We start from the raw sequence: 25,070 nt of genomic DNA, 5'->3' as shown, positions 1-25,070 counted from the left end.
TTCTGTTGGAGCTTCTAGGCTCTGCTGTTGTGTACATACTTCAGCTCTTTTAAGCACACTGCTGATGTTTGAAGAGCATGAGTTCTGGCATCACAATCTTTCTATTTTCGGCAGCACTAATTCTTTCTAAATGTCATTAATTTGTTTCCTTCGGTGTTACTCTGAATTTAAATCCTTCTGACCTGTGACCAAAATGTAAATAACTGCCAGGAGTTACCGAGGAGTAAGTCGTTTGACATGCATGTGTTTTGCTGAACCCTGGCCATCTTCCCCCCTCACCTTTCCATGTTTCCACCTTTCACATTTGATTAAAATGGAAATTGCCCTTCCTTCTGCTTATACTCTTCGAGTCAAAAGAGCTCTGCTCTGCTTACTGGGTAGGAATGAGAAAATTTGCTACTGAACAGTAGTTAGCTTGAAGCGAATCTTTAAATATAAATTGTGTGCTTTGAAAAATAAGTAGCAGAATGACTGAAAACAAAACAAAAAAGGCTCAGGCATTTTGCCTGCTTGTTTAGAGCTGTGTTATCAGAATCTACAGATAAAAACTTCATGAAGGATGTCCTTGTACTGTGGTGTACAGTATTGTAAGTGAACAATACTTAGTACATGAAATACCACCTCAAAATAAAACTTTTCTATTGTTCCTTGTTGATTACTGATATTCTTTCTGATTCTTTTTCTCATAAGAACCCATAGCACTCCAGTGGTACCTTTTCACACCCTTCTCTCATCTGTTCCTCTTCTGCAGCAAGTGCAGCAGTCAACTTGTCATCGGTTGTGTTCCCTTTGCACACTGGAGACTGATAGTGTGGTTCATGTGTTGCTCACTTGGAGTTTCAATCTCAGATTTTGTTGACTGCATGTTAGTGAGTAATCTGAGCTGCAGCATGCTAAATTAAAGGGAAGATCTGTTGCCAAGTGTGGAAAACCCTTTACAGATAACAGATAACTAGATAACTGCTGTAATCTTTAACATATCTTTAGAATATGCCTGAAAACTTCAAATTTTTTTAATTTTTTTTTTTTTAAGTCCTGTGAGCAGTTTTAAGTGGTAAGGAAAAATCAGCAGAAGATCCATCTAAAGGAAAACAAAGGAGAAATGGGAAGTGAGCACTGTGTGGTTTTCCATTACATGTCATCATTGCAGGCTTGGTACATCCTGTACATGCCACTCTAATTGCTAGTCTCGAGCTGGAAAGAGTTGGGTATTTTGATCCCTTTAGGCAAAAAAATCAGCATGAACATGAGGGAAAACAGCACCTTGCTTTTGAAAGCAAAGAATTAAGATTTTTTTTTTATTTCTTTTTTGGTAGCAGGCTCACAAATTGCTTGTGAAATGCCCACGTTCAGAACAAAACTTCACCTGTTGAAGAGAGAGGATACTCCTACTTTGCAGGAGCCAACCCGGGGCTGGGACAAGTGATGTGGTGTGCAAATAATCCAGTTTAGCCTCCCAGGACAAAAGGAAAGTGAATGCTTTCCTGGCTCCCAAGACAAAGCAGATGCTTTCTGCAGTGTGTGTACTGTGGAATTTAGGAACCAGAGAACTGTATGGCTGAGCTCCATGCTTGTTGCAAAGCAGTGCCAAGTGCTTGTAGGGCAGGTTATGAATGGGACTGTGCAGTACTGGGGCCATGTGCAAGAAGCCCTAGGCAGGGTAGCGGTGAGACTCTGCTCTTACCATGTCCAGTTGTCTCTGATTGCAGATGAATTATAATTTTTTTTTCTTTTTCCATTTCTGCCTTACAGCTCCATGATTAGAATAATCTGGATTAGATGAGAGTCTGGGGCTGCTTTGTACAGCAACATGTAATATACGTGTAGCCAGAAGGATGAGGGCTCTGCTTTCAAGATGAGGGAGTTTCTGTTCGCTAAAAAATCCCTGAGAATCGTAAGACAGTGGCTACAGCTGAAATAAATACTACAATCTCAAAGAACGATGAGGAAGAATATTCCTTACCTGGGATGCTGTATCTGTGCCTGGAGATCCCTGCTAAAGGAAAACACTGAAAAAAACTGAGGGGGCTTGGAGAAGATGAGATTGTCTGGAAAGCCACTCACAGGACTGCGTTTGAGTGAAATGCATCACACTTACCAGAGGGAAGGGTGAGAGTCCTGAAATGCCCAGAGAATGATGTGGCTGAGGTAGGAAGGGCCCTCTGGAAGTCCCCTGGGCAGGGTGCCCAGGAGCCTGCGTGCAGAGGGAACGGGGGCTTGGTGCTGGTGGGGCTCTCAGGCAAAGGTGGCATAAGTGTGATACAGGGCATGTATTCTAGAGGTTACCGTGTTTAAAACATGGTACTTGCCCAGTGTGGGTGGATTTCTCCTAACAGGACATATTGAAATGGAATGAATTTGAGCGTGTGTGTACTTCGAAAAACACAGAAAAAGAGAAATGAATTTAGCGCAGCCCTATGGCCTCTATTGTGCAAGATGCCTGACTAGCTAATTAAGATAATTTCTTCTGGTCTTCTTTCCTATGACAGCTATTAGATCTGTCACTATAGAAAGTAACATAACAGCCGTAATGATAGCTATTAGGGTTATAATTCTTGTTTAGTTAAAACATCATCCAGCTCTTCCCTTTTAATAAGACTATTATTTAGCAGGTGTCATCTTACATTATTTTTGTTTAGTTTTGAATTTCTTTACAATATAATTGTACTCTTCACTTGTTTTTTTTTTTATATGCAAAGGGGAACACAAGCTATTGAATCACGAAGAAGAGCGTACATGTCTGGTTGTAATTGTTTATGCATACTTTTACTTTTTGTTTTAGTCAAAAGGGTGATGTTTTCCAGCTGGCTTCCTGAAATTCCTGTTGTTCAGCAAAGAACTAATTGCTGAAGGAGATCTGGGTCTATGGTCTTTGAATAAATGAGCTGTAACGTTTTATCAGTAATTGGATTTAAATACTTTAATTACTGATTTTTGTTAACATGCTAATCATGTCAATTACGTTAGTGAGGATAAAATAGCTTTAGAATAAGGGGGAATGTGCTTTCAGCTTAGAGTGACATTCGGCAAACAGTAGCTGTAAAAACTCAACTCTGCAAAGCAGGTATGTGCAAATGTAAAGTAACTGTTGTGTCAAACACACACCAAATTAACTAAGTTCCATCAGAGTCCCTAGCACTGTTCCTGTGTTATACATTGGGTGGATGTAACAACCATTTATTATAACATCTTTTTTTGGAGGGTTCACTTTCTAAGTTGCTGTGAAATACTAAAGAAAGTTCCTTTCTTTAGTATGAAAGTTCCTTTCTTTAGTATTTAGTTGACTAACGGTGAGTAAATGAAGTAGCAGCTGGAGTGTTGCTATTACTAAATTCCTCTTTTTTCTCATCTTAACATGTAATTGTCACTTTATCTGTAAGTCCATTCTGTACTTCTGTGAGCTTGCACTTCTTGTAGCCTATTTTTTGCATGTAGTTCGTAATTGAACTTTTTAAAAAATGACTCCTTAAATTTTCACAGAATTTTTCAGAACAAAAAAGCTGCAAATTGTTCTTCTACTGCAGAAATTTCACTTCAATTTTTGTCTAACACAGACTTCCCTTGGAAAGCTGTATGCATCTTGCTAAAACCAGCACAATTATTTTAGTAAACAATATATAAAATGTGCTTTTAAAATTACTTCCGGAGGCATCTTTTTCTGAAGTAATATACTTAAATAGAATAGTTGGAAATGGTATCTCTAAAAGTATTGTGTGATACCAGGCATACTTTGTTCATTTCTGAATAGGATTCAATGAAAACAAAATCTTTCTGTTTATAAATAAGTTCCTAAATCCTGTCTGAAATAGACTAGACAGCTTGACAAGTTATGACATGCATCTTGCTGTCATCTGAAACATTCTTTTGGAGAGACTTCTTGAATATTTCAGGCTTTGAGTTTTCAAGATAATTCTAATTATTTACAAATTAGTGAGTATAAATAGCTGTTGCACTAAATTGTCCTTTTCTGCTTGAATTTATTTATTGACTGTGAGCTTAAATGCTCAAGACAATGGAGCAGCAATAATGCTGTCTAGACAATATATTGGCTGTTTTGTCTGTGGTATTGTCTGTTGTCAGAGAAAATTTCTTGGTGTGGTAAAGGCTTCGAATTGTATGGCTTGACATTATAACTCCAAATTTAAAAATAGCTTCATGTATATACATTATATATTTCAGCACATAAAATTGCTTTTGCAGTTCTGATATTTCAGTTAATCTCTCCCTTGTGATCTTGACCTCTGGAATAAAGAAAATTAATCTCAGTGTTGTGTATCCATTTTTGCATCATCTGCCTTAGGATTGTTGGCAGGTCTTTGTTGGATGTATAAAAAAGCAAATTATTTTCTACTCTTTCTGGATACAAACACTTTGCTGACTCCACTGAAAATTCAGAGCAGATCCCGAAAACATAAACTTTCTTAAAATAAAAGTTCTGCATAGCAATTTGTAGTTTTATTATTTTTTTTAATGAGCTTAAACATTAAAATTTGACGATTTTGTCTTTGCTGTGCTATGAAAGCAGTTCCTTCTGGCTCAGTCTGGCTAGGCTCTGCCTAGTATGGGTGGGTTTGTGGTGCTGTTTTGTTGTTTGGTGTTCCTCCCAGCACCTGCTTTCTTTCTTGTGTTATGTTACCTTTCACACAAGGTGGGCAGCTTTCAGATGAAGTGGAGTTTGAAATCTTATCCATGTGTTTCATGAACATAACATGCATTGGTTTAAATCCCTTAGCTGGTTCGTACCTGCAGGACTTTTCCAGTCTAGTAAAGTTGCTCATCTCCATCTGACTGGAATTCCTGAGTGGATCAGTGAAGACTGAGGACGTTTCAGCCTGTGCTTATCCTTCTCCTCTCTTCTTCCAAGACATCCACTGCTGGTCATTCTTCCTACAAAAAGACAGCCTACTTGGTTGTCAGAGGCTGTGCCCAGGCCATATGGTGAATGAGGAGCTCTTAGTTGGAGGCAAAGGCCAGTATTGAAGACAGGATATTAAGTTAGGTCATCTTTTGTTGGAAAAGTCATTAAAATTACAGTAGGCTTGCTGTCTTCCACCTCCAGTCTGTCTTTCCTGAGCATGCATTACTCTGGTTGGAAAAAACACTTTTATTTGCTATCACAGAATCATAGAACAGCTTGGGTTGGAAGGAGCCTTAAAGATCACCCAGTTCCAGCCCCCTTGCCAAGGACAGGGACACCTCTCACCAGACCAGGCTGCCCAAAGCCCCATCCAGCCTGGCCTTGAGCACCTCCAGGGATGGGGCATCCACAGCTTCTCTGGGCAGCCTGTGCCAGTGCCTCGCCACCCTCTGAGTAAAGAATTTCTCCTAACCTCTAATCTAAATCTCCCCTCTTTAGTTTAAAACCATTCCCCCTTGTCCTGTCATTGACTGCCTGAGCAAAAAAGTCATTCACAATCTTTTTTATAATCCCCCTTTAAGTACTGAAAAGCTGCAGAGAGTATTGAGAAGCTATGTTGTCATATAATATGTTGTCATGTAATATGTAGTCAAAGCAAACCTACGTTATCTCAGATAGTGTAGGCAAAACTGTGATTATAAACAGTTTTATGAGCATATATTTTGCAGAGGAGGCCATGTGTCATCCATGACACAATCATTTTCTCCTATATGCCCCCGAAACTTTTGCCTGTCTTTAAAATGAAAGACCACGTCGACAGCTTGAACTGTCCAAGTACATAAGGAGTGGGAGGAGATCCTACATATTTTGTCCAGAAAGAACAAGAGTGTGACTGAGAGGGAAAACTGTGAATTCTCATATTTTCCTTGATATGACCACACTGATAATCCTTATTTCCATTCTGGTCACTAAATGTTTTTGTTGCAGCAGTTATTTGTTCCTTTATCTCTGTAACCTGATGTCCGATAGAGCCTTGCAGCTGGATGATAGGGCCTGGTGTGGATTGGGATGAGGGTAGTGCTGCCCTCTGGAGCAGCTCCGTCTCCTCCTACCTGTTAGTTCCATCAACAGTAGGTGTTTCTTCTGGAGAGAAGCCTTTGTCTGAGACAATTCAAACTGGAGGTCTGGAAATCCTCGTTCTCCTTCGTAGACTGTATGTCTAAAATATGTAACCCAGTCAAGCCTTAGAAGAAGCACATATCATCAGACTCATCTTCCATGCCAAAATGCTAAGAAATCATTAGAGAATGGGAAAGGTTGAAGGACTTAATTCTTTCTCATGCAATCCCTGCTTATATTGGATTTTCAGGCAGTATTTTGAGATCTGGTGTTCCTTCAGAGCACAGCTGTAATGATCTTGCCAGCTAGTTCCTCCAGCCACACTCAATGTCATTAATTTAATGTAATTTTTTTAATCTGATTTCTGGAAGAAGTAGGAGATGGAACAGAAATATGTAAAACTTGCAACAGCTTTTAATTCTCTGAAATACACAAAATTTCCAGTTATAAAAGGAATTCTGTACTATTTTTTTTCTCTTTGTGCAGTGTCCTCTGCTTGCTATGCTAGTTCTCTTAGCCATAGCCTTTTCAGCAACCAAGCTGGAGTTTGTTCTGCTTCTATGAAATCAAAAGCATTGCCACAGGAGCCTCATAATTTCTCCTTGAATATGTTTTTGCAGTCATACTGAAAGCAGGATTTGGTCTGTAGGAACATTAGGATCAAAGGTTTCTAGTTAGTGGTAAAGGACGAGATTTATTTAAATGAATATTTTAATGTATGAGCAACCTAAGATCTAATAGTGCTGGTTTATAGTTATTTTTCTGGAGAGACTTATGCTCAGATGAATGGTAAACATTGAAATTGTAATAGCCTAAGTCCTTGCTTCAATGTCTTGTTTTATGCTTCTTCCTTTATCTTCACTTTTCGCTCCGTATTAGATCATTAACTACAAGGTCATGTCAGTGGCACTTTAAATGCATAATCATACAGACTGTCTGAGGTGTCATTATGCTAATGTTACTGCTAATTATAAAACTGTATCCCGTGGAACATCATTCTTTGAAATGTCATGGGTTGTTCGTAGTGAAATAAGGAAACTTTGCAAGTTACGACAGCTTAGAGAAGATAAACTATCGCATGGTAAAAAAGTACATAATTTCAGAATGAAAACTGTGTATACTGTGCAAAGAACACAAGCTAGTTTTGGTCGTTCTTTCGTGTATTTCTTCTTTACCTACATAGTGGATTGCTTTGTGTTTAAAAAAAAAAAAGTTATAAAAATAATATTTTCATATCAAAGCAGTGAATTTTAAAATGGAGTTAGTTGAATGCAATAGCATTGGCCAAAAGGGTTACTAGCCTCTTTTCTGATTATTTTCATTTTATTCAGTCTGTGTCACTCCTAATAAATGAGTTTTACATGGCTGCCATCTGACACCACCTGTTTGGTGAATGCTCCACATTGTTTGCCTGGTGCACAAAAAGCCAGCAGAGGTTGCATGTCTCCGGTGACATACGGAGTCAGCTCTGCACTTGTTTAAGCAAATAGTCAGCTGTTAGCTAATGGATCCATTAGTGTACTTTCTGCAGAATATCCTGTCTTCGTTACTGCATGAAACTTTAATAACTTCAGATCATGGCTCTATTTAAAACTTAAGAGGACTTTTTTGTGGAGGACATTTTTCACATTTGAGAACTGAAGATGCTACTTTTATCGATAGAAGCTATTTTTGTTGTTAATACTGAGAAACGAAAGTAGAGTAGCAGTGGGAATCTTTACTTTTTTGGTCATTGTATTGGCAATTTGTGAATCTCAAATGAAATTCTTTTTTATATTATGTAGCATAGAGTTTTTGTTTTTATTTTTTAGAAATAAAGATACTTACAGTTTTGCTGTATTCTTCTTGAAAGAGATTTGACTTCCCCAGAGTTCTTGTAATGACTCCTCTTTATAGTGAAAAAGGATTTAGGTGCTCTTTTCTCAATGTGGGCATTTTCAGTAATTGAAAGGAGTGGGGAAAAGAAGCGTTACTTTCCACCGTCCCTCTTACTGATTTTTCTTTTTTCCCTACCTCTTGCATTTATTCCCTGTATGGTTCTAGTACCTGATTTAGTGAAGAGGCTGAATAGAGAACAACTCCCTAGAGCATCTTTCCCTTTGCAACGTGTTAGAGCCTCCTTGTGTGGCTGCCATTTGCTACCTTAGGTAGTGATGAAGTCTCCAGAGGACTGGAAGTGATGGTTCGTAACAAAAGTGAGAGAGCAGAATACCTTCAGTTTGGCCCCTAGAGGAAAATCCTTACTTTTCTTGATTTTTTTTTCATAGTGATTAGGTTTTGTTATTAAATCAGTGACAGCAAGCAGAACAAACATGAGGCTCTCCCAGCTTTTGGTCTTCAGGATTTCAGAAATGGCCTCAAAATCTTGTTGCCGATGGGTAGAGTTTGAAGGAAGTGGAAATAATACACAGTTTTGAGGTTATTTGCAGAGTGCTTCGCTCTGGGAATGCTAGCTGTTGCACTGTTGGTTTATCCACCTAATGTTCTTTCATGCCAGCAGAAGACCTTTCTTGAAGCACTCCCAAGAAACCTTGAATCCTGATGAACCAGTGAATAAATAACGTCAGTAACTCTCAACAGGAAGGAACAAAGGTGCATTTAATGAATGGGTGGATTCCCTTGTGGCACCCACCTCTGGGCTGGATGGACATCAAGGCTGCAGATTCCCTAAGGAAATGGTTTGTCAGTACCTGAGGGTATGACAGCTCTTGAGGAAAAACTTTTTTGAGGGGCTGGTAGGTCATCCTTCTGAAATGAAAGCACAAAACACAAAGGCTTTACTAGCCATACCTTTTGATTTTTTAAACAGTGTTTTCCTTGTGATCTAGCACTCTGCTGTAAAATACTCAGGAAGATAAGGGGGCAGAATTGACTTTCTTGGAGCTCTCTGTTTGACAGAGGGCTTGTTAAGATGCCTTTGTTATTGAGGTATTTGTAGAGTATTGAAAGGCAATGAACTTCTGCCCTTTGTATGACTTCTTCTAAAATCCCAAGTCAAATTAGATGTCACTAAAGTCGCATTTGATGACGACTACTTTCTGGCATATACTCATTCTATTGATTTTTGTGGGCATCCTGCTAACCTTCATCCATCCTTCCAGTAATCATTTTAGCTTCTGCTTCTTGAAAGCATTCTAATGCAGGATTGTTTCCATCTAGATAGCGGGACAAGACATCTGTGGTTTCACTCCAGGCCTTTCAGACTGTGCTCTCCTGCTAGTCCTCTAGCAACCCGACTCCTAACCCACCTACCAAACACATTGGCACACTGGAAAGTATTTGTTCAAAGAAAGAAAAAGCCACTGAAGTTACTCTGTCTGATCTACAATAAGGGTTTAACTAATGGGAATGGATCTGTGGCTTATGGATTAGTTACCTTGGATCAGCATTTCTTTGAATAGACGGACTGACTGCAGCAGAGCCAACAGGAACTTCTTATATTTCTGTTTCCAAAAAAGAATTTGGTGCTTCAGAAAGAGCCATGAATATTACGGCAGAAACATATTTCTTAGTGTTTTGTTTCTGGTCAAAGAGTAATGAAAATTGTTGTAAGTTATTCCAGTTACATAAATTTTTAATAACAAATGCAGTACCAGAAGAAACAAAAACACTACCAGCTGCTTAGTTTTTTTTTTTATTATTATTATTATCCAGTATATATTGCAAGGCTAAACAGTAATAAGGCTTTTTTTTTCCTTCCATTGTGTGGGCAGTCTCTTCCCTACTACTCACCCTTTATGCCATCATCCCTGTCTTTTCTCCTCATAAATTCATATGCAGCATTTTACAGAATTTTTTCCACCTATGTTTTTGGCTTTCAAAAACAAATTATTTTGCTTCTGTGATTTTGTTTTGTGGGTATGCAATTATAAAAATAGAAGAATGATTACATATTTGTTTGCCTATTTCTGAATGTCAGTCTCTTTGAAGTGCTGATTGAATCTCTGTTGTTAATCCCTTTTACCCCTGACTGAAGATCACCTGAGCAGTGAAATGGGTGGGGAGGGAAAAAGCAAGAGAAAGAGACATTTCTCTAGAATGAATTCAGGTCTTCGGTAAGGGCTTTTCATTGCTTTGAAGTACACCAATGGTAACTTTTTACTGCTAACCACCACCGAAGGACATGAGCACATATGGGTGATATTAGTTATAATTGAAGCATGCAATGCTACTGTCACTTAGTGTGGGCAGAATCCACCAGTCTTGTGAACTTGCTTCTATCTTTTTTTCTCTCTTTTTTTTTTTTTTTCTAAATCTGGAAGTCTTATCAGCCTGTTACAAGTTAACCAAATGCCAGAAATATTGGAGGAAAAATATTTGTGATGAACATGTACGAATGTTCCTACCTTTACCTTTTAATTTACTTATTAACATAACTACTTTTTAATCATGCATGATGTTTAATTTTTTTTTTAACCAAAGGTAGGGAATCGGTGCGATTTCCAAACACGTTCTCACAAAGGTGTTTGGACTTGTATTCCCTGTTTACAGAAAACTTTGATTGCAGTTATTTAAGGAGAATCAAAGAAAGTGAGACAAGAATTCATAGGCAGCAGCCAAACAACCAAAAAAGATGTGCTTCAAACTACAGTGTCTATTTTACAGAGGTAGAGAAATGAAAAGGATGTGTTTTGTGTGTTTGATCCACTTACATCATGAATTGCTAACTAGCTTTTCTATTATAATGCTTCATTCTGAAGGTATTTAGACATGTTACATTCTTTATGTATGTATGTGAGTTATTAATTGTGCCCAAATGTTAATAGAATAGGTTGGCAATAATAATAGCAGAAGTAGGAAAAAAAAAAAAAAAAAAGGTTTGCTTTTGTGATGATTCATTATTCCACATAAAACCCTTAGATGAGATCTGTAAAAATGCAGTTATTTGACTTTGTTGCTTCTTGTTTCTGCAGTAGTAGTTCTCTGTAACACGTTAGTGTTAGGGGCTGAAATGTCAGATGAATACTCTTAGTTTAAAATTTTATGTGGTGTTTCAGTAGCTATGGATGTTCTTTTTTCCAAGAACTTTGGTTGAAGGTTCTTGAGGAAATTGCAGCATTTTTAATATTGTAGTAGTTACACAGAGGAAATGAGAAAACTTTTAGATTGGAAAACTAAGTTTTCTCTTTGTGTCTATATTAAGGCAGTATTTGCTTAGGAAGATTTACTTTGTTCTAGATTTAAGTATCTAATAGTCAATAAGGTAAAGGAGAATTGAAAGGGAAAATTAATTAGATATACAATGGGAAACAGTTTTCCGAACTCCTAGTTAAAGAATCCATGAAACTGCTGTTGCAATTATTGGAAGAAATATTTTTAGTGCTTTCAGATTGATGTATTTTTTTTTAATTGATTTGTTAGAGAATTAATTTCCTATTTTTTTTAGAATTTTCTATGTTTGAGGTTAAAGTAGGGAGGTTTAGTGCTTTTGGTGTGTTTTTTTCCCCAAGAACACAGAAATTTTCATGTCAGACTAGCCTTGCATCTAAAACAGGCTCCTCTCCAAATCTCTCTGATTTGTTTCCCAGCTGGGGAAGCTATAACTTGCCCGCTATCAGTTGTCACCACCTGATAAATGACAGGTGGTGACTTCTTACGACATGGTAATTTTAATTGTTTCTGACATGTCTCGTCTCTGATGACTGTCATCAGGTAAGAGGTGTCCCTGCAGTAAGCAGCTCTGGCACAGTCTGCCTCTAATGGAAATTTGTGGCCATCCTGGGCTGCCAGGGCCATAAATTGTCACCTGCCAGGGTGCAGATCAGTTTCTAAGCTACCACGGATATTCTAATTACTCTTGTAATTTTTTTTTTTAATTCAGCTTCAGCACTGAGCTTAATCCTATCCCGTGGCAATGGATATTATGGGTTTATTTGTGAGTTGTATTCAAGGGGCTGGAAATGGATGGAAACTTCTTTACCTCTTTAAAGATATCCTCAGTGGTTATGCCATCAGCAGCTCTGGACCTTATTGCACAAGTGCTTAAAAAAGAGAACAGGGGTGCCCCACTTGTTTTCCTTGTATCATGGCTTACATCGCCCTGTACTTGTCACCTCTGCTCAGAATTCCTGGTCTTCCCCAGGTTTCTGCTGTAGAAGTCTTTGGTGACTTTTCCTCCTCTGTCCGGCTGCCTGTTTTTGTTGGGTTTTTGTTTGTTTGCCTTGTACAGTCCAGCAAGGATCTGGGGTGAAGAATAATTCAAATGTCATGTTTTTATGTGTTGTGGTAGGGGGAAATGATTGTGTTGTGGTAGGGGGAAATGATTGTGTCCCCTCTAGTCCAGGAATGGCTTAGATCTTGTTCCAGAGTGTGTTAATATTGGCGTTTATAACCTGCACGTAGTAGAAGTTGCTGAAGGGATTCTTTTGTTTGTTTGTTTTTTGTAAACATCAATAAATCAACATTTTTGTAAACATCAATAAATCGACATTTTCAGTAACTTTGGGGGAGTCTTCTGTATTAACTAGCAAAAGATGTGAAATCTAGAACTAATTTTTTCCTCTTGTTCTCACAGAAGCAATCATGGGGTGCATTAAAAGCAAGGAAGATAAAGGTCCGGCCATGAAATACAGGACTGATAACACTCCAGAACCTGTTAGTTCCCACGTCAGCCATTACGGGTCAGACTCCAGCCAAGCAACACAGTCGCCGGCAATAAAGGGATCAGCAGTTAATTTTAACAGTCATTCCATGACTCCTTTTGGAGGGCCCTCAGGAATGACACCCTTTGGAGGAGCATCATCTTCGTTTTCAGCTGTGCCAAGTCCATATCCTAGTACTTTAACAGGTGAGTATTACAAAAAATTCTATTTGTGTTGCTATTTATATGTAAGCTGCACAGTCGTAGTAAAAAATAAATAAATTCTACTACCCTTTGCCACACAGAAATAAATTTCAAATTTTAAATCAGTTGCCTTTTAGAGATTTTTGATTTTCAGTATCTTTACTGCTCAAATAATAATTCAGCCCATACACACCAGTAACTGGGACTTGGTGGTTGTTTTTTTTTTTGGCTTTGGGGTTTTTTTTTAGAACCACAGCACAGAGATATTTGACACATTAAAAGCAGTAATAGGAGTAGACGATAAAAATGTTTTAGAAATTCTTAAGCTCTTGAAGGGATGCACATGCAATAATGGCTTTAAACTTTTGGAGAGAGAGGCAAAATGTAAAGCATCTAAAATTTAGGAAGCTGATACTTTGATTTAAACTGTTTTTCAGATCTTTTGATTACCTTTAAGTTATTTACATTGAGGTGGCGTGAAATCTGTTTTTTTATAAAGTTATTAAATATATGGGCAATGTAAAACAAAAGAGTAGAATTCTCATTGTTGATGGTCATATTAAAAGCAAATTTGGATATATAGAAGGTAGAATTTACAAGGTGTGGAGACCTTGGCTGACACAAAGTCTCTAAAGATACAGCATTTAAAAGCAATATACACTTGATATCAAAATCATAAAACTTCATTAAAAAACACTATTTTTGTGCTCATGGGTAATCTCAGTAGTTCACTTAGTTTTGATGGATATTTTTGAGAGGGAACGGTCATTTACTTTTTACTTGAGAGAGAGGGAAGAAACTTTATGCAGACACTTCACAAAATATGGTGAATAGTTCTTTATTAGTCTATTTCTAGTGTTCCTACAAAATTCTGTTGTTAGCACAGTTATAGTGGTAAAATCTTTGCTGCAGTAACATTAAAATGTTTGCTGCAGTAGCATCTAAAAACTTCTAAGCACAAAAAATTTGAAATTCATGAAAATCCACTGTGGCCTTGACATTAAGAAATTCAGGAAAATAAAATATGAATTGTCAAGTAATGATTATGTCATATTCCCTATTTGGGAATTCTTTTTAAAAAAAAAAAAAAAGAATATCTATCATGTCTCAAAGTTTTTGAGCCTGCTCTGAATCCTTTTTGGATGAACACGTGTAAAACTGAAATAATGGCAGCCTTTATTTTTATTTAGCATGCTTACAGAAATCTTCATATCCTCCAAGAAACCCCTGTGTATTACTTCTTGCTAGATCTGGTTCTTTCACGTGGGAATCTCCTGCAGTGCATGCAGGCACTCCTGGGCATTACCAGACATCAGGAATGTAGCCCCCCCGGATACCATAAATCTTTTTCTGCCTAGACCAGCAGGGCTGATCTCTTGCCTGTCTCTGTTCCTGTTAGTACTTAAGCATGTTATATCTTGGATCAGAGTCAACAGAAGGGACTTCTCATGAAAAGATAGGCTTGAATCTCATTAGTGTGCATTCAGTTATTTGCAGGCAAGTTGATTTGGGTGAATGCCGCAATCATTTTATGATCAAGTAAAATGATACTTCGTACTTAATTATTCCATCTTGTTTTGCTAAACCAGTCTGTCCTCAAATACACATTCTCTCCTTTTTTATTTATTTTTTAAATAAAAATTGGATCAGCAGTTGTTTGATAGATCCACTTCTGATTTTCAAATCAATCAAAACTAGGTATGTTTGTGAATGGATTAAATGACAAACTTCATCTGGCTGTAAGCTTCCAGTCTTTGTCACAAATAAAACACTAGATCACATTCTGGAGCCCTTTGTTTTGCAAGAGAGGAGAATAGATGGGCTTGTCAGACAGGGCATAAGTGTCAGTAGTACTTATCCAGTCCATCAGTGATGTCTGATAAAAGGACGATACGGTTGTCATCATAGCTGGTAGTGAGGCTGAAAAAGAGTTGAGCATTCTTTATTCTTCTAGAGCAGAAAAGGAGAAGAAATGTTAGTTGCACTGCTCCTGTACTACACATTCTCAGTCATCGGACACTATGAATTCACAGAACATTTCTGAAAATCACAGCAGAATAATTGACTGTCATTCTTGCCTTCTGTGCAGCTATGTATGCAGTAGGGCTCTCTAGTCCTTATGCTGAATAAGAAAGTAAAGTCTTCTCCAAAACCAGTCCTAGATTAGAGGATGAAAAGTTGGCACTAATGAGAGGATTCTCTTTAAGGGAAAAGTTTTGATCCCACATATCTTGAACAACTCGTAATTCACAAAGAAAACATCTGCAAGAGACTTAAAAATCATTTGGGCTGTATTTGTTTAAAATATTCTGTGTCGATGCTGTTTGCCTGAAGCACTTTATTTTTCTTTGCTGTGGAGTAAATTACACTTGTGAGTGAAAATAAAGAGGTTTTATGATAGCTGAAGTGTTGAAAGCAAAACTTTACAAGGATTGTACATAAGCTTTTTCAGTTCTTTCTTACAAATAATTGAGCTCACAAATAATGATAATTTTCTTATTGCGTTGTTTACACTTGAATACACTGTTTCATTACTCTGATACAGGGTTTTGAATGCTGTCTCCCATAACATCTTCATAGGCAAGCTCAGGAAGAGTAGGTTAGGTGAGTGGACGGTGAGGTGGATTGTGAACTGGCTGGATGGCAGAGCTCAGAGGGTTGTGCTCAGTGGTACAGCATCTAGTTGGAGGCTTTTTGCTAGCGGTGTCCCCCAGCGGTTAGTATTGTGCACAGTCTTGTTCAGTTTATTCATCAGTGGACCTGGATGATGGAGTAGAGTGTGCACCTTCAGCAAGTTTGCTGATGATACAAAACTGGGAGGAGTGGCTGATCCACCATAGTGCTTAGTGGTCATTCAGAGAGACCTGGAGAGGCTGGAGAGTTAGGCGGTGGGGAACCTCATGAAATTCAATAAAGGCAAGCGCAGGGCCTTGCACCTAGGGAGGAATAACCACAAGCACCACTACAGTCTGGGTGCTGACCTGCTGGAAAGCAGCTCTACAGAGGGAGACCAGAGGTTCCTGGTGGATAGCAGGTTAACCATGAGCCAGCACTGTACCCTTGTGGCCAAGCAGGTCAAGGGAGGTGATCTTCCCCCTCTACTCAGCCCTGGTGAGGCCACACCTGGAGTGCTGGGTCCAGTTCTGGGCTCCCCAGTACAAGAGGGACATGGAGCTACTGGAGCGAGTCCAGAGAAGTGCTGTGAAGATGATTAAGTGACTAGAGCACCTTCCATACAAGTAGAAGCTGAGACAGCTGGGCTGGTTTTGCCTGGAGAAAAGAAGAATTGCCTGGAGAGAGGGTTTTATCAACGTATATAAATATCTGGAGGAGAGGGCGTTAAGAAGATGGGGCCAGACTCCTTTTCAGTGGTGCCCAGCAACAGTACTAGAGGCAATGGGCACAAACTAAAACCTAGGTAGTTCCATCTGAGTATGAGAAAATACTTACTTACTTTGCCCAGAGAGGCTATAGAGTCTCCTACTGTGGAGATACTCAAAACCCAACTGGATGGGTTGTCCAAATGCTTCTTGAACTCCGGCAGGCTCAGTGCCGTGACTGCTGCCCTGGGGAGCCTGTCCCAGTGCCTGACCTCCCTCTGGGTGCAGACCCTTTCCCTAACCCCCAGCCTGACCCTCCCCTGTCCCAGCTCCATGCTGTTCCCTCGGGTCCTGTCGCTGTCCCCAGAGAGCAGAGCTCAGCGCCTGCCCCTCCGCTCCCCTCGTGAGGGAGCTGCAGGCCGCCATGAGGCCTCCCCTCAGCCTGCTCTGCTCGGGGCTGAGCAAACCGAGTGACTTTAGCTCCTCCTCATATGTCTTGCCCTCTAGACCTTTCACCATTTTCATAGCCCTCCCTTGCACACTTTATAATAGTTTTATGTCCTTATTATATCGTGGTGCCCAAAACTGCACACAGCACTCAAGATGAGGATGTACCAGCCCAGAGCAGAGCGGGACAATCCCATTCCTTGACTAGCTAGCAGTGCCATGTATAACGTACACCAGGACACAGTTGGCCCTTTTGGATGACAGGGCACACTGTTGACTCATATGGATCTTGCTGTCAACCAAATCCCCAGATCCCTTTTGGCACGGGGCTGTTCTCCAGCCGTTCCTCCACCAGTCTGTACATATACACAGGATTGCCCCACCTCAGGTGCAGAATCCAGCACTTGCTGTTGCTAAAATTAATGCAGCTGAATACTCAGGTCTCTGGTTTGTCAAGATCTCTCTGCAAGGCCTCTCTACCCTCAAGGAAGCCAACAGCTCCTTCCAATTTCGTGTCATCTGCAAACTTTGAAAAGTAATTGAGAGGTGTCTCATGATGACATCAGCCAGCTTTTTGAATACCCTGGGATGAATCCCATTGGGCCCCATAAATTTACATGCATCCAGTTGGAGCAACGATTCCCACACAAGTTTAGGGTCGGCTGGGAGTTTATCATTCCCACGGTCACAGTCCTCCAACTCAAGGCTCTTGGACTCCTGAAGCCCATCATCAGTGTTGGAGACAGAGGCCAAGAAGGAGTATGTTTGACATCAAGGTGTTTTAGGATCTCCTGGACCTGTTTGTATCAGCTGTGTGGTTTTTTTTCCAGTTAACGTCTGGCGAGTTGAAGTCACCCATAAGGACAAGGGTGGTATCTCTTAGTTCATTAAAGAATAATTCTTTGATGTCGTCATCCCGGCTGGGTGGCCTGTAGTAGATTCTCTCAACAACATCAGCTTTATTTGGTTGTCCCACTGTCCTTACAGAGGCTCTCAGCCGTGTCATTACCAGAGGCGAGCACTGTATGGTCCAACCACCCCCCACCTCACCTGCCCTGCCTGTCCCTTGTAAGAGCCTATAACTGGCCATTGTAGCACACCAGTCACAGGACTCTTCCTTCCCGCAGGTTTTGTTTAAGCCAATGATGTCAGCTCTGGGACAGAGCCAAGGCTTCTAGCTCCTCTTGTTTGTTCCTCATGCTGTGTGCATTGGTGTAGAAACATTTCAAATGTGCTTCATTGTAGCCAGCTCCTCCTGAAGCAGACTGAAGGATCTCACTAGCACACAGTCCCTCAAATTTTGGCATGCTTTCCTTCCCATAGTTTAGCACAGGCAGGCCTGGTTTTATCCCTTTCCTCCTTCAAATCCAGTTTAAAGCACTATTGAACAACCTTGCTAACTCCTGCACAAAAATCCTTTTCTTCCTCGGAGAAAGGTGCATGCAGTCAGGCAGCAGCAGGCCTGGTGTTCGAGAATCCCATGTTCAAGAAACCCAAACTTCTGGTGACACCAGCTTCGGAGCCATGTATTCATAGAATCACAGAATGGTTTGGGTTGGAAGGGACCTTAAAGATCACCCAGTTCCAGTCCCCTTGCCAAGGACAAGGACACCTCCCACCAGACCAGGTTGCCCAAAGCCCCATCCAGCCTGGCCTTGAACACCTCCAGGGATGGGGCATCCACAGCTTCTCTGGGCAGCCTGTGCCAGTGTCTCATTGCATTGTATTGATGAGCTGGGTCTGTCTATTCTTTACAATACTGTTCCCTGCTACTGGAAAGATAGAGGAAAACACTGCCTGTGCCCCGATTCTTTAATCAATTGTCTCAAAGCTCTAAAGTCCCTTTTGATCGCCCTTGGACTTCTCTTTGATACTTCATAGCTGCTGCTAATGTGAAAAACCAATAAAGGATAATAATTGGAAGGCTGTACCAGGCTAGGGAGTTTTCTAGTAACATATCCTACTGGGGTCCCAGGGAAGCAGCAGACTTCCCTGTGGGTTGGGTGCAGTCATCATATCAGGCCCTCTGTTCCCCTCAGACAGGAGTCAACTATGAGAACAACATTTATTTTTTTTAGTGCCAAAGGTGGGGGATAGTCTAATTCTCGGGGATAGTCTAATTTTCAGTTTATAAGTCATACTTCAAAATAAACCCTCACTTACTTTATAATCTTAGGGAGATTTTTCTATTTTCCTTAGAAGAACTATAGATTCATTCCCGTTTATGGCCTGCTGAGATAGTATCAGCACGGGAAGACTCTAAATCAAATGAAAATATTTGACTGATTTGGAACTTTATGTCAGATAGTATCCATAGTACAATAACACTAGATGTAGACAATACCCATTGCATTACGTATTCTTCCTTTCTGATCACCGTCATGCTAATTGCCGCATCTAAGATTAGACACAGCTTGTTTCTGTAGGTGGTCTTCTGTGTATTTCCTGGTACATATATGTGCATGTTAGAGATGTAATATTGTACTTTCAAAAATTAATTATTTTATTCCTCAGATTATCATTAGGCTTCCTAAATGCCCACTAGACTGTGAAATAGCATTTCGAGAGCTCAGGAAGTGTTTCTGAATTGCCCATCTGCAGTTTTCGATTTTAAATTTCCTCTAGCTATGGTACTTATTTTTGCTCATGGCTCGTACATCTCATACAGCCTGTACTCCTTCCCCTCTTTCTCTTCTTTTAGCCCAGTTTTATTAAGTAGTTCCCTCAAGCATAGAAAATGTGTTCCTACTGTAAGTGTAGGAGCCTCCTTGCCATCATTCTCTCACACTTGTGTCATGTTTGTGGGTCACGTTCAGCAGCACGCCCTGTACCAGAAGGGGGACAAGGGAAGCAAATTCCCTAGGGCTGAGGGAGCGCAGCTGCTTGTCCTGTGAAATATCTCTGGCATTGTTCTGTCGAAGAATGCACTGATGGATCTATGCTTCAGTGGTTGGGATACTTAATGGAATTTAAAAAAATATGTTAGTATTAAAGCAGAGAAATGTCTTTGTCTTCAACAGAATGCTTGTATTTCTAGTTGAATTCCTTCCAGAGATCGTTGTTCTATAATCCCAGAAAGTTGGAATTACCACAGTTATTTACAGCTGAGTTCAACAGCAAACTACTTCTGGAAAAAAATATATATATAATTAATGGCTGCCAGTTGACTGTTTTTGTGTTGTAGGATCTTTTATTATTGATCTTCTTAAAAAGAAGCTAACTTTATAAAGAAGCTAACCTTTTTTTTTTTTAATTTTAATTTAATTTTATTTTTTTTACTATCAATGTGTTCTTACAGGTGTCTCTGTTTAAATACTCTAATTGTTAAGGTACTTCCAGTGATGTATCTATCTGCTTTTTTCTTGCTGTGGAAATAATATACTTTTTAAGGTTATTTGTTTATAGACTTTCCTTTATCTAAAGAAATGAGTGAGTTATTGATCTAACTGCCAAAATCAGATGGAACCCAAAATATTAATTTGCTTCCAAATTAAAATTGATGAGTTGTTTTCACGGGCAAGTCCTTAAATCAAGAGTTGCAGCATTACTGCTATATCTGTGTTTTTTTTTTCCTTTTCCTAAGGTGGTGTTACTGTATTTGTGGCCTTATATGATTATGAAGCTAGAACTACAGATGACCTTTCATTTAAGAAAGGTGAACGGTTCCAGATAATAAACAACACGTAAGTGTTCTCATTCATAAACTTCACTTGGGCATTGTTCGGAATGAATAGATCCTTAGCCCTTCTTCAAATGTATGTGTCATGTTTCAGTGAAGAGTAGATGGATTATTTCTTTTCTCGAATGACAGAGGCAACACGCATAGGATTAAAATAATTATACTGGGAAGGTGATAACTTTCAGGCTGAGGTTGTGTTTGGGTGCAAGTGCAGAGCTGTAGCGACTGGGGAAGCCCAAAGCCGCCTCCTCCCCTGCTGATAGGGCTGCATCTTTGCATTCTTCTGCAGCAAGGCACAGCTATTCCCTTCAGGGTAGCAGAGGCGTCACAAGCTCTGTGTGTTGCCTGTCCATCTGACAGGGAGGTGGGGAAACTGGCAGCACTGCACCACAAATGCAGGAGTGAGCAGCCTGCTGGTAGGAGAGGACTTCTGGCCGTGGAAGCGCATCTCACTGGCCTCCATAGAAAACTCACCCTAGGGTAACTTAGTAGTAGCTTGATGTTCTGGACTATTATGGCCTGATTTCTAGAAGCCTAGTAAAAAATAAATTATTTTTTTACTTTGAAGACTTCTTTTCATGCAGATTTTGGCTGTGTTAGTAGTTCTAATATGTAGATGGGGCAGGTTTCATTCATTGAGTTCTCTTAATTTTATTTGCTCACTGTCTGCTTCTTTTGTTTCTTGCTGTCACTGTACAGGCAGAATGATATGGGTGAGGCAGAATAAGACTAGGAACTGGGAAGTTTGTCTACATACCTCCATCATAAAGTGTTTTGTTGCAGGTTTGCATTTTGCATGTATAGATAAACTTTACTTTAAACAAAGAATCATTTAAAGTACATAGTTCCACCAAGAAGCACTCACACTGTTCACAATGAAAAGGAAAATACATTCAGGTATAGCAGAAATTATTTTAGAGTCCTTCTCAATTAAAATACAATGTTACCTAAATTTAACCTGTCTTTCATACATGAGGGTGCTGTAGCTGTTAGGAATGATGTATTGTTCATGTGTGGAAGAGATAACTGATCTTTCCTTGCAGGGAAGGAGACTGGTGGGAAGCAAGATCCATTGCTACGGGAAAAACAGGCTACATCCCAAGCAATTACGTAGCTCCTGCAGACTCCATTCAAGCAGAAGAGTAAGACACTGTACCCTGTCAATCTGTTCTTGTTATCCATTCTGCCTTTTTACTCTGTGGTGATACTGTTCCCTTAATTCCTTGCATGTAACACTGAAGGGATAGTAGGATAACACTACTAATTAAAGGATAGGAATGCTGTGTGGGTAGTGTCAAAGATACAATTATTACTACTGGTAAAGTGGATACTTCTGCAAATGTTTTATTTGTACTTGCCATGTGCAGGGCTAAAGGAGAAAGTTTGGGAGAGTGTAGTAATGGAGGTGAGAACTGTGGGACATGCACTGTATTTCTCATTGAGCAAAAATACATGCTTTTAGTTAAGAGTTCATACATCCACAACTGTAGGTTTTTATCCTTATTTTTGCTTGCTAAACCCTGAGTTGAATATCAGCTATATCCTTGGTAGTACCTGTTCTCACATTATTAAATAACAGTGGTATGGACAGCTATTGTTAATCTATTCATCTATAGCAACTTCTTGGTGATGAAATTGTTAGGCATACTAGGGACAACTATGTTGGAAATTTTTCGTGACTTTGGGTACCAGTGCTTCCTACATTTATTTACAAAGATCCCAGAGCACTTACAGAATTGTGTAAAGTTATTTTGGTAATTGTGAGTTGGGGTATACTTTCAGGTGATGCTTGTTTCAAGGGACTAATTGTAGTTATTGTATTAGCAATGTAACGCTCCACAGCTCTTGCTGTGATAAACAGGCATGGTTCTGCAAATAAGCAATTCCCCCATACATGATCTGGGCTCTTCCGTATTTCCAGCGGCTCTTTTGGGAAAGCTGCCCAATTTCCAGGACATTTCCTGAATCTCAAGCTGAGACTTCAGTGTGCTGCTGCTCTCATCTGGATTTTTGCTATTAAAAAGTGATTGTGCCGCAGGCTTGTTGTTATTTTATGGTCTATGGTTTATTTTATTGTATTTCATCTGCTTTTAAAATTGATTTTTTTTTTTTTGGAAAAAAATGAGATCGGTATTATTATTACCATTTTTTAAACTATGCAGTAAAAGCATGTTGTCATTAGGGCTGCAGTAGTGGTAAAATGGAAACAGTAGACCTTTGCAAACAAAGAATGCAGTGCTTCTGCAAAGGAACTATTGCTCCTAAAGACAAGCAAAATGTGGTGCTTGGGATTTGTCATAGGTTTTTGTGATGACTGGAGGTGAGAGTGAGGGGTAATGAGTGAGGAGGCTGTTTTAAACTGACGCTATTTTAAAGAACTAGTGCTAATTTTATTAAATATTACTACAGCATTTGGAATCGAGCTCATTTGCTTTAGAGCTCATTTGTTAGCCCTTTCCCTTGATTGTGTTTATAGATTTTGTGTTGTGATTGTGGCTGGAGTTAGGAGTGCAAGGCAGTATACATCCCCAGATTGCTAGGATTTTCTTTAAATGGTCTTTTCTAAGCTTGAAGGCATTTATATCACAAACTGCTTGTGATAGGATACATTATCCTTACATTATCCTTGTGGCTTTTGAATGCTGCTATAACGTAGATGTTGAACACTAGTTAAAAAAAAAAAAAAGTTAAACCTACTAATATTTTATAGGTACTAAAATAAAATAACACTTTACAATATAGTTTGTAAATTGCCATAGTCTTGGGGTTCAACTTTGCTTCATTAAGACTAAGAGTTACTTCAAAGTTGTTTCAAGCGTATGTACGCTCATGACCAATTCTTATTTTGCATGTCCAAATTTTGGCCACAATAATAAGTAAAAATAAGTTTAAAATTCCTAACTGATTGCACAGGCCATTCTGATCACATGCCAACAAAATGATCCCTCCTTACCTACATTTTTTGCCAACTTCCAACAATCATAAAGCCAGATTAGCTTGATGCTACAACGGTCCCAAATTAAAATGTTGGAAATTTATACTTTGCTTCATTTAGTGACTTTTATGATTTTAATGAAAATTACTATTTTCTTCTAATAGAAGACTTTCCTTTTCTGAAATAACTTCAGGCAAGAAAAAAAGCAGATGTGTTAAAACATCTCCATACTTTTCAATATTAGAATTCAAAGATGGAGTGTTGCTCAGAGAGAACTACATGATACCTACCAAAAGGGTATTTCTACATGAACAGGAGAAAAAAGTGCTCCCCCTACTGAGGTGTGCAGGAAAAGGATGAGAGAGAACAGAAGTTGAACAGAGGAGGTTCCAGGTGGAAGTAACAAAAAGCGTTTTACCCTGAGGACAGGCAGCCAGGTAGGGGCACAGGTTGCGCATGGAAGCTATGCAGCGTTCACCGTTTAGGATATTCAGGACTGAACTGGACACCCCCTCAGCAGCCAGGTCAGATCTCACAGCTGATCCTGATCCTGCTTGCAGAAGGAGGCTGGACCAGAGACCCCCCAGGGGCTCTTCCAACCTGAATAAACGTGATCCGATGATCTTGCTGCACACCCGCTTTGCATTAAATACTGTTTTGTGATTTATAGCTGAAACTTCCTAGAGAAGGTAGTTTTGGCTTCTGCAGTGTTTTGAGTATGCCACCAACAGTATTTCGTTGTCATCTGATTCAGCTTGCCCTATGAACTTTACTACAAGGAGGGTGTTACTTTCAGCAATGAATACTACTGGTATCTATTGTTGAACCATAAGAAAAACATAATATTTGCAGACAGAGGCCTCTTTTTACTTATTTTGTGAACAATAGAAATCAGAGTCATGTAGAAATAGGTTATCTTAATCTTCCAATTATATGGACATTTTTACTTTTATTGATTTGTAACTGCTTTGTAATATTAGTAGTCCAGTCAATGCTTGAGATTTATAAATCTTCTATTTATATGACTAGAAAAGCGTAGGAGACTTTTACTGACACTAATTTCCTCTAACTTTTTCTAGGTGGTATTTTGGTAAAATGGGCAGGAAGGATGCAGAAAGGCTCCTTTTAAATCCTGGGAACCAGCGCGGCATTTTCTTAGTAAGAGAGAGTGAAACCACTAAAGGTATGTGTGCCTCTGTATATCTCTTCTTCCTCTTCTCCCCAGGGTGAGGACTATTTTTATGTCGATTACATTACACGTATGCATGTGCACACGTGTATGTGTATAACGACAGTAGGGCAGATGCATCAAAAATATTTGTAAATTTTTGGTGAAACAGCAGGTATGACTTATTTCCTAGGTGCTTACTCCCTTTCCATACGAGACTGGGATGAGGTCAGAGGTGATAATGTGAAACACTACAAAATCAGAAAACTTGACAATGGTGGATACTATATCACAACCAGAGCACAATTTGAATCTCTACAGAAGTTGGTGAAGCACTACAGAGGTAAGACAAAATTCTAGTGCTCCAATACTAGCTTGTGCTTACCATGAGGAAGAAAAACTTCATATGTAGTTTGTTTTTAACCTACAATTACAAAGTTTCTTTTTGATTTTGACAAACAGTAAATGAAATAGTTCTTTTACCAACATTAGGATGTTACTTCTGCTAGTGTTACCCTGTTTAACTATTAAGCTTTTTTTTTTTTTTTTTCATTTTCCAGAACATGCCGATGGGCTGTGTCATAAGCTAACAACTGTGTGTCCCACTGTGAAACCACAAACACAGGGACTAGCAAAAGATGCATGGGAAATCCCTAGAGAATCTTTGAGGCTGGAAGTTAAGTTGGGCCAAGGATGTTTTGGTGAAGTATGGATGGGTAAGAGCTTAAGCTGACATCTTTCAGTTGTCTGTATGCATGTT

At 39.3% G+C, this 25,070-nt stretch overlaps 1 protein-coding gene across 1 annotated transcript in view; it reads left to right on the top strand.

The window, feature by feature from the left end:
- Window positions 1-25,070, top strand: part of YES1 (YES proto-oncogene 1, Src family tyrosine kinase) — a 50,811-nt gene that overhangs the window by 19,098 nt on the left and 6,643 nt on the right. The window contains exons 2-7 of the mRNA XM_068671494.1: window positions 12,492-12,764; window positions 20,112-20,211; window positions 21,251-21,349; window positions 24,222-24,325; window positions 24,504-24,653; window positions 24,871-25,026. Of these exons, the coding sequence (XP_068527595.1) occupies window positions 12,500-12,764; window positions 20,112-20,211; window positions 21,251-21,349; window positions 24,222-24,325; window positions 24,504-24,653; window positions 24,871-25,026 (874 nt within the window). The 5' untranslated portion in view covers window positions 12,492-12,499. The remainder of the gene's footprint in view (window positions 1-12,491; window positions 12,765-20,111; window positions 20,212-21,250; window positions 21,350-24,221; window positions 24,326-24,503; window positions 24,654-24,870; window positions 25,027-25,070) is intronic.

Source organism: Anas acuta, chromosome 2 (assembly GCF_963932015.1).
Source record: "Anas acuta chromosome 2, bAnaAcu1.1, whole genome shotgun sequence".
NCBI classification, from domain to species: Eukaryota; Metazoa; Chordata; class Aves; order Anseriformes; family Anatidae; genus Anas; species Anas acuta.
Note: the sequence above shows the minus strand (reverse complement) of the source record. Positions and strands in the feature narration are given on the sequence as shown.